We start from the raw sequence: 16669 nt of genomic DNA, 5'->3' as shown, positions 1-16669 counted from the left end.
AACAGTATATACAGAAACCATGTTTATCACATAATTAGTTAACCCTCTTCACACTTTCCAATGCACATTTTACAATTTACATGTACATAATTTATATTCTATTAGAAACTTACAGCGAGAAAGCTGCACAAATTGAAGATTGAAATTTAATAAACATTTGGAATTTTAGCTCTATAATTACTAGCAGTAATTCTGAACACGAAGTGACACCACCACATGTTCACTGACCTGATGGCGATACTGCCACCTGCTGGACACCATCTTCAAACTTCTGCCACCGCAGACTTGTACCATGAAAAGGGCTACAGTATAGCCCACCCTTGTAATCTAAACACCAGATATGCTTTTCGGAGACTACCAGGCTGAGGATACTATACCCAGGGCCAGAGTAACCCATCCAGCTCTCAGAAAACTATAACACAAGATAAAAGAAGTCAATGAACTTCAATAGTCTGACATTTTTTTGCTTGGATTTCAAGACCCATTAGCTAAATCCTCATTTCCAAAGATTTGTGCCAAGTTCAATAATTCAGAATTTTGCAGTTTCCATATTTAAAATATTAACAGATTCACAGAACTGACACCAAAAATATCTCAAAGTTTTGTTATTGACATCAAAGCTCTTTACCAATTATCTTGTACTTCACTGCTGATATGCTATTGTTTTTCACTAAAATGTTACATTAAACAGATGGTTATAATAACTGAAAAAACAGTACATATAAAAAGAGCAAGTTAAGAAATTAAGTCTAAGTAGCACTTAAGTTTAAGAAAAAAAAACGTAGTTTTTGCTTCACCTGATCTGATTTTGAAAGCTCCATTTCATCTGGAGCAGAACTATTCAAATCTTGAAAAACTGCACCGAGCGATTTTTCAGCATTGCAACGGAGAGAGAGTTCGGTCATGCTGGCTTCAGACAATGAATGAGGTCCTGCATGACCGTAAATATCTTCGTCATCACTGGATGATGAAAGCTGTTCTTGGGCACTCTTTTTTTCAGTGGTACCATTATCAATGCAGCAAACAGCCTTAAAAGTCTGTGCAGTTTCAGTTGGGTCTAATAAATGTGGCTCATTGTATGAAACATATAGTTGTGAAAACGCTTTGGTTTCTGGTTTGTTCTGATCCTTATCTGGCGAAAGAATTCTCATCAGTAGTGCATGCCGCTCATCCAAGAAAGATTCTGAACTTTCACTTAAAGATCCTTGCAAATTTAGGCCACCAGCCAACACTCCATTTTCTGGATCTTGAGACCTTGATTCAAAAGGTTCATTTATGCAGGCTACATCAAACATAACACTGTCTACATTTTCTTTTAGGCTCGTTTCTGGTTCGGAACAGTTTAACACTGAAACCTCGTCTCTGCAATCCACATTTTCCCTGCAGTAGTTGTCTAAAATTTCCAATCTGACAGAAGATACAGGGTCTAAACATTCTGTAAAGCTCAGACTAGAGGAATATATCTTTTCATTCACTGTACTTGTATTCTTCAAAGATCCTGGTAAACAGTCGGAAGGGAGACGATCATCCTGCAATGTTGGTACAGATTCAGGAGGCTGTATGGAGCCAAAAAGGTTGGAACTATTCTCCTCCTGCAAAATAATATTGAAGTCTGTACTAATCTGACTCTCTCGTTCAGGAGAATCGGTGGTCAAGTGATCCAGACTGCTGCTCAACAAACTCATTTGATCAGATAAGTCACAAGTTGTGGTTATGGAGCCATCAATAGCAAAGTCACTCAAATGTGCTGGCTCTGAACTTTGGGAGCTATTGGAACAGTCAATTTCATGTTTTGCGAGGCTGCCTTCTGATGCAGAACTTGCTGTACAACAGAGATACCATGCAATTATTGAAAAACAAACACAAGCCATTTGTCTGGGAAACAGGAAATCAGATCATACCAGATCAACAGAACATGTAATATTACATTTAACAATATATAGTTAGGCTATGGTATTACCAAGCATTAAGTAAAACTCTTAATGAACCAAAAGATTAATCCTTCCATTACAAAGGGACCATGAACATTGTTACAGGATTTCTTCTGTTTCTTTAGTAAAATATGTTTAAAAAAAACTTATAGTTGAATTATGGACATTGATTCATCTGGAGACTGCTGAACTGTGTTTTTTTTTTAAAAGGAAGGTCAACAGAAGATTTGGGACTGAGTGAAATGTAAACAGACTGGGAAGCACCCGTGTCCAAATAACCAAGCAGGGGTTGTGCTTTTCACGTGGGAAAAAAACATTTGCAAAAGGAGAGACAGGCCAAGATTTATGATTGTCATGCGAATTGCTTCTGAACAGTTTTGGTTTCATTTTAAACTGTTACAAAAAGTCAGTTGCTGCGTGTCTGCCAGGAGAAGACAGCTGATATCTCTCTTTCTTGAAAAGAATACCTGCATCAAGTGTGTTTACTATTTCCTCCTGTATTTGAAGAAACCGTTACTGCTACATTGCTGCTATAAGACCTACGAAAATCCTTGTTGCTGCTTCCTGCTGTAAAGCCTGACTGGAGCTTTCTGTGCTGCTTCCCTTGGAAAGCCTACCCAGACTGATCAACAACGTCGCCTGGAAAGAACTGTTCTAGGAAGATCCTATTGACAGCTGCTGATTTGCCTTTGAGACACCTTGCCAAAACAAAGGACTTCCTTCCATATCTTCTTTTCAGCCTAAGTGGCTTTTCTTTATTCCTTCTATTTCTTTCTAACAGCTGTAAACAAAAATTATTATTTTTTTTCCTGGTTAACGGGTTGTGTATGTATGAGTGCACGTGAGGGCTAGGATTAATAAGGGGCTTCAATATTTCAATTTGCGTGCATGTTTACTTTATTATTGGTTAAGACTTGGTTTATAATAAACAGATAGTTTTGTTGTTTATTAAAGAAACCCGGTTGGTGTGCATTATTCTGGGGAAAAATAGAGTATCTGATCAACTGTTTAGGTAAGTGGAAAAATCTAAATACATGTTGTAACCTGTGGAGAAGTGGGACTGAATTAACAGTGCACTACCCCCGCCTCGGTCGTAACACATCTGGAACAAAATTGTAAAATTTGGTCCACTGTGTAAGGCATTTAGATATCCCTTATATTTTTGTTATATTGTGAGGCATTTGTTAATATCTCTTGCATTTCTGTTCATGAGTAAAATGTAACCAGTTGTGGTGTGAACCAGTATGTGGAGCTCACCAATTGGTAAAAACGTGGAGGCGAAGGACATCCAGACAAAGGGAGAAGAATTCTGATCAAAGACATCATCGCTGGGGTTCATATTAGACTTTTTAAAAAGAAAAGAAAAGGCAACGTAACAGTACAAGGACCCCCACATACACACACATCAAACAGCCTGTCTACAACCACACTCAGACAATGGCCTTTTGAAATATGTGTGAATGGTTTCCTTCTTGCCTGATCAAGATGCAGATATTGAATCCGTGGGTGGTATGCACCTAAGAACTCCCTCTGCTGAGAGCAGGATATGACCACAGGAAGTCTTGCATTACCAGGATGGGATTGATAAGGCACTGAAACCCAATCGGATGACCCAATTCAAAACATTACCTTATAAGTCAAGGGGTCAGGATCATAAAGCCACAGTTCTTAAGGACATTGCTGCTGCAGCCAGGAAGCGTGACTTTGTCAGTCACTAAGTCGTGCCAGTGAAGTCGTTCAACAGACCTGACCGCCCGGGTATGAGCTCTATGCGCGGGTCTACTAAGCAACTGACATTCTAAGTATATACTATTGCTTGGTGAGTTAATAAAGGTGTTCGACATAAAGTGGAAACTGTATCCAAAGTCTGTTTTGTGCAATTGATACTCAGTATGGGGTCAGGACCTTAGAGGGAAGTGAGACATCCTTTTTAAGATAAAGTAAAAATAAAAAATTGCTGGAAATACTCAGCAGGTCTGGCAGCATTTGGAGAGAGAAGCAGAGTTAACATTTCAGGTCAGTGAACTTTCATCAGAACTGGCAAAGGTTAGAAATGTAACAGGTTTTAAGCAAATAAAGCGGGGGTGGGGCAAGAGGTAACAAAAGGGAAGGTGTTGATAGGACAGAGGGTCACAGAGAATAACTGGCAAGAAGGTCATGAAGCAAAGGCAAAGGGTGCGCTGAAAAACAAAGCATTAGTGCAGAGAGGGTGTTAATTGACAGAAAAATGAACAGCCCTGGCCAAAAGCACAAACATGAAAAAAAGTAGGCAGGCACATGGTAAAAAAAATGAAACAAACTAAAATAAAATAAAAAGAAAAAAGATTACTAAAAATAAAAAATGGGGGCCCTGTCATGCTCTGAAATGATTGTACTCAATGTTCAATCCAGTAGGCTGTAGCATGCCTAAATCGGTAAATGAGACACTGTTCCTCGAGCTTGCGCTGATGTTTACTGGAACACAGAAGCAAGCCCAGGACAGTTATGTGGGCATGAGAGCAGTGGGGAGGGGGTGTTGAAATGGTCCCCACTCCTCCATTACCTCCAACACCTCATCCCCTTCCTATGCAATCGCAGGAGGTGTAATAACTGCCCTTTTACATCCTCTCTCCTCACTATTCAAGGCCCCAAACACTCAATTTAGGTGAAGCAGCGATTTACATGTACTTCTTTCAATTTAGTATACTATATTCGCTGCTCACAATGCGGTCTCCTCTACACTGGGGAGACCAAACGCAGATTGGGTGACTGCTTTGTGGAACACCTCCGCTCAGTCCGAAATATGACCTCAAGCCTCCGGTTGCTTGCCATTTCAACATACCCTCCCTGCTCTCATGCTGCCAGACCTGCTGTGTATTTCCAGCATTTTCTTGGTTTTTATTTCAGGTTTCCAGCATCTGCAGTATTTTGCTTTTATTTCCCCCTTTTTAAGAATCTTATAGAATTCTGGCAATTCAAGAAGTACTAGTGTTCTGTCTCTTTACGAACCCGTGACTGTAGGCTGCAAAGGCTTATGTGCAAGCAGGCTTCCTTTCGTTTTGGACTAAACACTTTAAAGGTGTATTTTGGGAATTAACCTTTTGTTTGGAGTTTTAATTACAGGCACTTCAGAAGTTTAAAGATAAGTAATGTAATTTTTTTTTAAGCACGTGCTATTTTTCTCTGCTTGTGAGTGGAATAAATGGATTTTTTGCATGGCTGATGTTTTGTCTGCTTCAAGCTTCAGTATTTTTCTTCCCGAAACGGTGGTTTTGTGGCAGTAGTTTCAGCACTTTAAGTTTGAACCCTCACAGTAAAATTGTGAGATGGATTGGAAGGCATGTTTAAATTAACTGAAGCAGATATTGTAAGTTATGAGATTCCAGGTGGGATTGCTGGCCGGGATCCCAACTCGAATGGGGTTTATTAAACAGGTGGGGATTCTAATCCAGATATGAATTCACACGTTAGTATGGTGTGGTTTTAATAAATAGCGTAAATTGGAATTTGGGTTTGAAACTTTTTAACAAAAGTTAAAAGTTTCTTTTTGGGAACCACTGTAGTTCTTGCTCTGATACAATTGGGAAAATGAATTGATAAAAGTTTAAAAAAACCTTTCTTTGTTCAGAAGGAAACAGGTTGAACTGGTTTGTATAAGCAGGGAATGCATTTGTTGCTTGATTTTAAAACACAAAACAGAGCTTGAAGTTGGAGGGAAAAAATTCTGAAGAGTTTGGGAAAAAAAGAACAGTCTAATGGGAGAGATTCAGGTATTTTCTTTGTTTGAAAAAGACCCAGTTCAAACTAGCCAGAGCACATGGCAAGGCTTTGTTCGGTTAACTAGCCCATCAGAGTGCTTTTGTCCCACCCTCTTTCAAAGCAGCAGGGAGTTAACCTTTGCTGCTAGCAGTTTAAGCTAACCACACACTTTTACAGATATTGGGCATTATAAAAATTTTAAGCTTTTGAGTTGTCGCATATTAACCCATTTGGCCATCCGCAGAATGGATCCTTGGTGGGTTTTTTCAGGTTACAGGCAGCTGCAAGTCAACGGGATTTCCAACAGCTTTAAGGATTTAAGGCCATTTGTCACAGCATTGTGGAAATTGGGAATCTGGGAAGAAATTAGAGTTTAAAATTACATTCATATGTGTTGGTATTTTAAACATTGAAAGGAAATAACAAAAGGACATTCAAAATTTTGGTGGTTTTTATGGATAAATAAAAATGTTGAAGTTTTATTTAAAAAGAGTTAAATAAATTGATCTTAACATTAAGTGATCTGCAGGTGGAGGAACTAGTGTTGAACTGAAAGGAATATCAATCTATGCAATGCAAATTACAGAAAAAAGAAAAAGGGAAAATGTCCCCAAAGCTGTGAGTGAGTGAGTGTGTCAGGGATAGGGAGACCGTTAGACTATGAAAGGGTGGTATTGGTTGGCGACACCAGAGGAGACAAGACGACATTTTGTTGGAAGCAAAAGCCCCGACCTTTAATTGCACAGGTAGTACTGCGAGATATCTCGAACAGACCCCAGGCCCAAAGAATGTTTTAGTTTTGATACCTATTGGAAAAATGTTACATCATGATGTACATCATGAGGTGGCACTGGTGATGTGAATTCGACAGAGATAGGGCTGCCCAAGTGATGTGGGAGAAAGGAACAGAGCCTGTATGCCATGTTATTGGACAGCGTGTTGGTACACAGAGTAAGAACCAGCAGTGATGGGCCTGGTCTCTGGCGACAGGTATATCTCCCACTCGTAACAAAAGGGAGCAAGCCGAAGGAGGAGGCGAGGGCTGGTCAATGACACAGCTACCCTCTTTAATACTGGGACCTCGCTGGTGTATAGTTTGGAGCTGGCATCTCCAGAAGCAGAGATGAGGGATTTCAAGGGAAGGTTAAAGGATGTTCTTACAAATGAGAATACCAACTAGGAGTCACAGCTGAGGATAGGTCAAATTATGACAGTATCTTTAAAGGATGTAGCAGAGTGATTGGAAGACCATGCTAAAAATCAATAAATAAACTAATCTGGGAGGATGGGAATGCTTCTGACGAGGCTGCCCAGAATGTGAGAATTATGTATGGCTCCTGGTTGGTACAGCAGGCCAGGGAAAATAGAGTCATAGAGAGATACAGCACCGAAACAGGCCCTTCAGCCCAACGAGTCTGTGCCGACCATTTATACTAATCCTACATTAATCCCATTTCCCTCTCACATCCCCATCTTCCCTCAATTCTCATACCACCTACCTACACTAGGGGCAATTTCCAATGGCCAATTTACCTATCAATCCACAAGTCTTTGGCATGTGGGAGGAAACCGGAGCACCGGGAGGAAACCCACGCGGTCACAGGGAGATCTTGCAAATTCCGCACAGGCAGTACCCAGAACCGAACCAGGGTCGCTAGAACTGTGAGGCTGCGGTGCTAACCACTGCGCTGAAGCAAAAATCACACTGGGAAAGTACCCTCTCGGGTCACTAATAATCATCTGGACACATTGATGAGGGATAGAACAACATCACTGTGTGCCAACTCAGAGGTTTGGTGTGGGCATACCCTGTACAAACAGATTGTAAAAGGGAAGTTCTCAAAATAATAGGTTTGGTGATGTACCTTCTGGTAATGCCACATGGGAAGCACCGCTCCCGGTCTATAGAACAGAGAACGTAGGAGTCATCAAGGGGGAATAGTCATACTGACAGGAACTAGGTTAGAAAGGTGCAATGACAGAACAGGCAAGGTGGTACGCCCTATCGGTTGCAAAAGCATGCCCAGTCAACATGTGGATTCAACCTTACCGAGGCAAACTATACCATGGAGGCTGCATGGGTGGCTCTGAAGCCGATGCAGGCAGCCTATTCGAAGCAAGGGAATACAGTGCAACCACCAAGGGAAAGGGGTAAAAGCATGGAAGGAATTTATGGTGCCCGATATCCACAACCTACCTTCTGTTTTACTCCTGAAGGGCCTGCAGGGACAGGTAAGAGGGAGACTGTAAATATTTATAGCCCTAACAGTATTGAGCTTAAGGTGAGGGATGATTTAAAGGGAACTTTGAGACAGTATGTGGGCAAGTTTAGGTTTGACACACCAACGTTGCCGGAGCATTTGACTAAGTTGCGTGGGGAGATTGGTAAGTCGCTCAAAGCGCATCAAATCCAACAAATGAACCACCAGATTTTGCAAGAGAGTAATGACATTCCAGAAACATCTTGGTGGGATGGGATATGGAATTAGAGAGGTAATATCGAGATACACCCCTGGATAAGAATCATCTCCCACACACTCATTGTTGTACAATTGCTTATTGTTGTGTACCTGTAGTATAAACTGTCATTGGCGCAAATGTAGGAGAGCAGAACAAGAGGTGAAAATGTTACTGGAGGGACAGAATAAAGTGAATGGATCAGATTCAGAAGTGTAGTAACATTCACAGGCGAAATTATACACTTAAGGGTGGATGCTGTAAGGCATTTTTGTTACGTTGTGAGGCATTTGTTAATATCTCTTGCATTTCTGTTCATAAGTAAAATGTAACCAGTTGTGGCGTGAATCAGTATGTGGAGCTCACCGGTTGGTAAAAACGTGGAGGCGAAGGACACCCAGACAAAGGGAGAAGAAGAATTCTGATCAAAGACATCATCGCTGGGGTTCATATTAGACTTTTTAAAAAGAAAAAGGCAATGTAACAGTACAAGGACCCCCACATACACACACAGACCAGACAAGTCAGGACATGCCACGGATGTGGTAGCCTGAGCTGTTAAAACATCAAACAGCCTGTCTACAACCACACTCATAGACAATGGCCTTTTGAAATATGTGTGAATGGTTTCCTTCTTGCCTCATCAGGATGCAAATATTGCATTCCATGGGTGGTATGCACCTAAGAACTCCCCCTGCTGAGAGCAGGATATGACCACATGCAGGTAGTCTAACATAGCCAGGGTGGGATTGATAAGGCACTGAAACCCAATCGGATGACCCAATTCAAAACATTACCTTAAATGTCAAGGAGCCAGGGTCAGAAAAGGGTATAAAGCCACAGCTCACAAGGATATTGTTGCTGCAGCCAGGCAGTGTGACTTGGTCAGTCACAGGAAGTCATGCGGGAGAAGTTGTTCAGCGGAACTGACCACCCGGGAACGAGCCCTGTACACGGGTCTACTAAGCAACTGGTGTTGTAAGTACATACTATTGCTTGGCGAGTTAATAAACATGTTCCACATAAAGTGGAAATTGTATCCAAAGTCAGTTTCGTGTGATTGATGCTTAGTATGGGGTCAGGACCTTATAGGGAATTGAGACCCTCTTTTTAAGAGTTTTACAACTGCATCTATTATGGATTATGCTACCATAATTGCTTTTGGCAGAGCAATACCAACCCACTTTACAAAAAAAACTAACTTCTCTTTCTGCTCTTTCCTTAACAGTAAATTTATGCCCTCTAGGTACTCACTTAGCAACTAATTTTTCCACAGTTTATCGCATCAAAATAATCTACTTTTTGAAGTTCTGAGAATGTGTCAAACTATGATTAATAAGCAAAACCACCTGCAGAAATACTGCCCTAAAAAAATAGGCTCAAAGAGTAGCAGTTTCTACTGTATCTCAAAAACTTCTATGCCGCTCAGACTTTCTTCTTACCTTAACTTGAATGACTGTCACTAATTTGCTTGATTGGCACCCCATCCACAACCTTCAACATTTATTCCCTCCACCACCGATGCACAGTGGCAGCAGTGTGTACCATCTACAAGTTGCAATGCAGTAACTCACCAAGGCTCCTCGGACAGCACCTTCCAAACCCACGACCTCTACCACCTAGAAGGACAAGGGCAGCAGATGCGTAGGAACACCACCACCTGCAAGTTCCCCTCCAAGCCACAAACCATCCGAACTTGGAAGAATATCACCGTTCCTTCACTGTTGCAGAGTCAAAATTCTGCAACTCCCTTCCAAACAGTACTGTGGGTGTACCTACACCATATGGACTGCAGCAGTTCAAGAAGGTGGCTCACCACCACCTTCTCAAGGGCAATTAGGGATCGGTAATAAATGCTAGCCTAGCCAGCAATGCCCACATCCCAGTGAAAGAATTAAACACTAACAGAATCACTTCAGGTTTTCAGAAGTAGTCATTGAAATCCTGAGTGCACAAACCACCATTTGAGATAAAGTAAATGCCCCAAGTTTACATTATTGAAATTAATAAAGGAAAAAGGACAATAAAAACAAAGGTTACATGAAAAATACCTTGCTTTCGTTTCTTCTTTTTTACCGAAACGACGACAAGTTGTTGGTTGAATTCTTCCATGTTTATTGTCCTGAACCTTCCTGAAGAGTCTGGAATCTTTGTTAATGCCACAGATGAGGAAAGTGCTCCTACCTGCTGTTCTGGAGTTGTTATGTGGCTAAAAACACTATTAGCACTGTTTACAGAACTGCTTCTGCTCCTTGGCTCACTTGTTAGTGAATATCTTCCTTCTCTTGTCTCGTCCCATGCATGTCTTTGACCATCATTTCTGATATTCAAACTTTGCTCAGATTCTGAAGACCATGGATGCTGCACTTCAAAATTACTAGTTCCTGAAGCTATATTTTCACTTTGCATTTTTTTTGACTCCATGATTATTGTTTCTTCAACTGATTCACTACAGGTGGCTGTCAGCAGGGAGTTTAATGGTGAATGTACACCTGAAAATGCAATTAGTTCTGTATTAAATTTACATCAGATTTAGAAACTGCCCTGCAAAAAGGGAAAAATGTATTAAAGAAGTGAATTTCACCACTAAGCCCTAGCATTCAGCAAACCCCGTTGAGATAGACATCACGAAAACATTATTTTACCCCTCTTCGCCCTGAAGGCATTGACTCTTCACTGGACCTAGTTCAATATGTAGATAAAACACGTCAGCATTTGGTCACTGTCCACATGCATTTGAAGTGAAGTCTGAAAATAAAATCTTGTATACGTGAACTAACAAATTAATATACAAATTAAGCTGGGAAAAATGTATGGAGTTATCAAAAAACATGGAATCAGGGAATGACTGCGGAATTCCAGGTGCAGAAGGATCTAGGTGTTCTAGTGCATGAGTCACAAAGGTTAGTATGTAGGTACAGCAAGTAATAAAGAAGGTTAATGGAATACTATCCTTTATTACGAGAGGAATGAAAATAAAAGTAAGGATGTTATGCTTCAGTTATACAGGGCATTGGTGAGATCACATCTCGAATATGGTGTGCAGTTTTGGTCTCCTTATTTAAGGAAGGATGTGAATGTGTGGAGATGGTTCAGAGGAGGTTTACTAGATTGATACCTGGAATGAGTGGATTGTCTTATGAGGAAAGGTTGGACAGACAGAGCTTGCTTTCACTGGAGTTTAGAAGAATGAGGGGAGACTTGTTTGAAGTATATAAGATCCTGAATGGTCTTGACAGGGTGAATGTGGAGGGGATGTTTCCTCTTGTGGGTGAGTCCAGAACTAAGGAGCACTATTTTAAAATTAGGGGTTGTCCTTTTAGGACCGAGACGAGGAAAAAATTTCTCTGAGGGTTGTGCGACTTTGGAATTCTCTGTCTCAGAAGGTGGTGGAGGTGGGGTCATTGAATATTTTTAAGGCGGAGGTAGATAGATTCTTATTAGGCAAGGGAATCAAAGATTATCGGGGGTAGACGGGAGTGTAGAATGAGAAACAGATCAGCAATGATCTTATTAAATGGCGGAGCAGCCTCGATGGGCTGAATGGCCTACTTCTGCTCCTAATTCGTACGGTCGTATGGGTTTAGAAACTAAGGAACAAGAGGAGGCCATTTAGTCCCTTGAGCCTGTTCCGCCATTCAATGAGATCAGGGCTGGTCTGCGATCTAACTCCACATAGCCGTCTTTATCCTATAATTCTCACTACTTTTGGATAACAAAGATCTAAACATCAGATTTAAAATTAACAACTGACCTAGCATTAGCTGCCATTTGCAAGAGGGAGGGGAGGGGAGAGGAAGAGAGAGGGAGGAAGAGGGAGGAGAATGTGTGCGAGTGTGTTCCAAACTTCTACCACCCTTTGTGATCAGATATGTTTCCTAATTTCATTCCTGAAAGGCCTGGCTCTATCTTTTAGGCTTTGTCCCCGAGTCCTAGATTCCCAACCAGGATTATGTGAATCCTACAGAACCTCAAGAGAACTAAACAGAAACAAAAACAATGGATAAGTGCTGACTTACACCATGGGTCACTCAAACTTCACTTCTTCTCTTGCTCTCTTCATGGTTTAAATATAACTACAAAATATGACCTTTTGGGCCATAGAGCTGATAATCACCAACCTCACCCTCAAGGAATCAGGTGAAATCGGTAGTTTACATGCACTGGTTTTGGATCTCTACAGTATATTTACTTGGATATCAATTTAAATTCAGTATCAAATTATTAATGTATCAAATTATTAATGTATCAAGAGTATTATTGGTGTGAGAATGGTCATTAAAGGAGGAAGACGACAGAGGGTCAAGCAAGAGGTCTTTCTTTTAATGTTAAAAGAAAAGTTTAATTATTAAGAGATAAAATATCTTTCCAAACTGACTAAGAACATATCTTTGGAGAAGTAAACAATACGAATTCATGATAAATTAAATTAAAAATGCATACACATAAAAAAACTAACTGATAATAGTGACACAAGCTTTATGATTTGCTTTTGAAGCAAATTAGTTTGGACAGCGTCCAATGCAACTTCACAGACTAGCAATTTGAACCACATTGCACGCACACACTTATCTTTCAATAATACACCTACTGCACTTCACTTTCGCTGCAAATAGACCATCATTGGAAACAGGCCAATCGGCTAACAGGAAAAATGCAGAAATTCATTCCTCTTCCCATCACTGAGCTGTAAACATCAAACACCGAACAGTTCCCATTTTTACTAGGTAGACAGAATTACGGTATTTGTTTTGCATATATTGAACAATAGGCCAGAGCAAGGTGCAGGTTAGGTGAGAAGTAATTCTAAGAACCAGACTTTGCTAAGATTTTTCATATACACTCAGTTGCATTTGTCAATATGGGAAAACCAGGTGTGCAATATTTATCAAAAGTCTGGTGGTGTAGTAACAAATGTCCATTTTCAACTTTTTAAATATCTTATACAATTTACAAAAAAGAAAATTGATAATACAAATTATAACAGTAATTAATGCAACAGATGAGGGGTTAAACAGAAACACAGACATAAGAGATTAAACAGATGTCCCACGTTCCTACTCTGGCAATGTTTGTGAAATTTAAAACAGGCCAACATTCCTCCCTGAACCAATACCAGCAAGAGCATTAGCATATCTTAGTGCTTTTGTCGATATCTTGCTGGTGTTAATGGACTTCAAAGATACTACAATACAATTACAACCATCACCTTAGTTAAACCACTGCTATCAATCCAATAGTGTAGCAACATGGGGGTGAAACATTAACCGCTACCCCCCCCCCCCCACCAAAAATGGATGGGTTGAGGTCGGGTAAGATGAAATTATTTTTAAAAATCTCAAACTTGACCCAACCTGCTCACTTCCAGGTTTAACAGAGGTGGGCTGCCATTTAAATATTATAATAAGGCTGGATCCTTACACTTAAATTCTCTTGGAGGTTTACTCTGGACGGCTGGACCTTGGGAATCCCAGCATCTCAAGGGAGGTAAGGACAGTTTTGGGGAAAAGTTATGGGCCAGGAGGTGCAGGAGTGCCCCCCCACCGACTCCCAAGCTTCCCTGGCATTTGACAGCTTTTCAGAAATTTATCTACTCTTAACAGAATAAAAGAATTACTGATCAGGCCACTCTCTGCAATGCGAATCCAGATTGATCATGAATGACAATAGGCTCACCAGACACCATGTCACTAGAATATGCGACAGCACTGGTTAGACAAGAAATTGAGCAAGAAGTTCATGCCAGAATCAGGTGGAATCCTAAAAAAGTAGTGAGTTAATCCTCTTGACTATAGTTTCCCAGTATATACAAATCAAAGCACATGTCTAACATGTCTGCAGACGTGCTGAGGTTCTATCTGTCCCCGGTGTTGCGAAGGATGGGCCTGGTCACATTGCCGCGGAACGCTCCATGCAGTTGGGCCGTGCCGTACCACCTATCCTTCGTGGAGCAGTTTCTGCGGGAAAACACCTTTGACTACCGGTCCATCAGGTAGTGGTCTGCACGGAATGTCCTCAATGCCCTACGGGAAAAGGAGACGGTGGATCCTGTCGGATGGTTCCCCGAGCAGACCGTCAAAATCATTTGGCGGAATGCCTCATCACCAGAACTTTCAAACAAGCACCAAGACGTAGCTTGGCTGGTGGTGAGAAGGGCCCTCCCAGTCAGATCCTTCATGCACACCCGAAGTCTCGCCCCCTCCGCACAATGCCCCCGCGGTGGCTGTGGTGGGGAAGAGATGGTTGCCCACCTCCTCCTGGAATGTGTCTTCACAAAGCAGGTGTGGAAAGAGATGCAGTGGTTTTTGTCGAGGTTCATCCCAAGCAGCTCTGTAACACAGGAGTCTGTGCTCTACGGGCTGTTCCCAGGGACGCACACCGAGACAAACATCAACTGCTGCTGGAGGACTATCAATTCGGTGAAAGACGCCCTTTGGTCTGCCCGAAACTTGCTGGTCTTCCAGCGCAAAGAGTTGTCCACCACCGAATGTTGCAGACTGGCACATTCCAAGGTCCAGGACTACGTGCTGAGGGACGCACTAAAGCTTGGGGCAGCCGCAGCAAAGGCTCAATGGGGAAAGACCACAGTGTAAGGTCCCCCCACCAAGCTGAACTGAGGGGCTGGATCCATGGGAAACCCCTCGAACTGTATCGTTAATATTTGCATTTGCTGTAAATGTAAAACTGTAATTGGCATGACAATTGTGAAATGGAAGGGTTGTGAAGAAACTCATGATAGTATTGAAGGAAACTGATCTTCCTTGCAATGTTTGTATTTTTTGGTGCTGTTTGGCAATGTAATTTTTGCAGATTTTTATGAATAAAGCATATTTTGGAAATAAAAAAAAATGTCTGCAGACCATCAATTCCACAACAGATTCCAACATCCTCTGAGTTCCCCAAGATACTAATGATGCAAATACAAGACTTACACAGCATCTTACTTCGATATTCTGTTGGGTGCATAAGCTTGGAGTTTCCTGCACATCTACACCCAGAATCCGGATGCAAACAAATTATTTGGCTTAAAAGACAGTGGAACTTGGAGCACAAATGCTCTATGCATGCAACTACAATGCACCCAAATCTCCTCAATTTTATTATGTCTGTCCCTACGTTGGAATGAATCTCCGCCCATAGACGTTACCACATCCCTGACTCTCAATATCCTTCAATTGGGATTTTTCATGGGTCTTTCAACATTGTGAGCAAGTTTTCAGGCGCATCAGAAACCAAGTCATTTTTCTGGTATTTTAAAAAAAGACTTTGATTTATATAGCATCTTTCACAATCACAGGATGTGCCAAAGCGCTTTACAGCCAATAAAATAACTTTTGAATTGTAGTCACTATTGTAATGTAAGAAACGCAGCAGCCTATTGCATACAGTAAGCTCTCACAAACAGCAATGTGACAATGATCAGATAATCTGTTTTTTGTAACACTGATTGAGGGATAAACACTGGCCAGGATATCAGGGATAACTCCCTTTTCTTTGAAACAGTGCCATGGGATCTTTCACATCCATATTAGAGAACAGATCATGCCTTGATTTAACATCTCATCTGAAAGATGGCACCTCCAAAACTGCAGCACTCCCTCTGTACTGCACTCGAGTGTCAGCCTAGATTTCTGTGCTCAAGTCCTTGAGTAAGACCACCAACCTTCTGACTCAGAGGCAAGAGTGCTAACAACTGAGCCACAGTTGAAACATTTTAAACTGTAATTTTTTAGTGCTTGTAAAAAAAAATCCTAAGTCAAAAAGCTTCCCCAATTGCAAGTTCTTATAAATGATGGCTAAATGAGTTGAAACTTAAAATTTAAGGCTTAAAGAAAAAATATACTGTTGTGGATTCAGTGTTTCCTTGGGTCCGGATTGTTTGCCCCGATTTATTCCCAGTTGCACCCACTTTGAGTTTGGCCACATTCTAACGAGATCGGGAAGATACTTGGGTGCAAGTTGACATCAATAAAATTGGGGTAACATTCTGCATATTTTTGGGTCCAAGGAAGAAGCGGCAGATGTTCATAGAGTTCCAGATGATTAAGATGAAATAAAAGTAGGGTCATTAACAAATTTTTCTCAGAGATTTTCCTCAGTCAATGATTTTGAGGCTTACAAAAAATCCATTCTAATCTTCACCAAACTTTAATGTGAAAATCGACATGGACTTTGATTATCACAGTAGATAAAACATCGGAGGGGAAAAAATCTATTGATGCAGATATTATCATGTGTAAACCTTTACAAAATTGGAAAGCACAGCAAAACAGGATTATAAACCCTTATACCAAAAGAAGAAAACTCAATTTAGGTGACAGAAACCCACTAGCAATTTTTGGACTGTTAGTATGTTGTGCAACATGCTGGTCTCCATCAACTTTGTTGTCATCCAAACCCTCCCCAGAAACTGTTTCAAAAATGCATTTTAGCAGAATGCAATTCTACTAAATTTCCTTTCATCCGGTTTCATCCTCTTCTCTACTAAAGGCTGTGTTTCTGTGCTGGGCTTCAGTCCATAGAAATATGTCGCCCGTTGGTAC

General features: G+C 41.0%; 1 protein-coding gene across 3 annotated transcripts in view; it reads right to left on the bottom strand.

The window, feature by feature from the left end:
- Positions 1–16669, bottom strand: part of tecpr2 (tectonin beta-propeller repeat containing 2) — a 140341-nt gene that overhangs the window by 84773 nt on the left and 38899 nt on the right. For all 3 annotated transcript variants that reach the window (XR_010975680.1, XM_068038960.1, XM_068038961.1), the window contains exons 8-10: positions 10178–10618; positions 798–1822; positions 229–412 (exon numbers count right to left, since the gene is read on the bottom strand). Coding sequence is in view for 2 of the 3 variants with exons in the window: in XM_068038960.1 (XP_067895061.1) it covers positions 229–412; positions 798–1822; positions 10178–10618 (1650 nt within the window). In the remaining variant the exon portion in view is untranslated. The remainder of the gene's footprint in view (positions 1–228; positions 413–797; positions 1823–10177; positions 10619–16669) is intronic.

This window comes from Heterodontus francisci, chromosome 9 (assembly GCF_036365525.1).
Source record: "Heterodontus francisci isolate sHetFra1 chromosome 9, sHetFra1.hap1, whole genome shotgun sequence".
NCBI classification, from domain to species: Eukaryota; Metazoa; Chordata; class Chondrichthyes; order Heterodontiformes; family Heterodontidae; genus Heterodontus; species Heterodontus francisci.
Note: the sequence above shows the minus strand (reverse complement) of the source record. Positions and strands in the feature narration are given on the sequence as shown.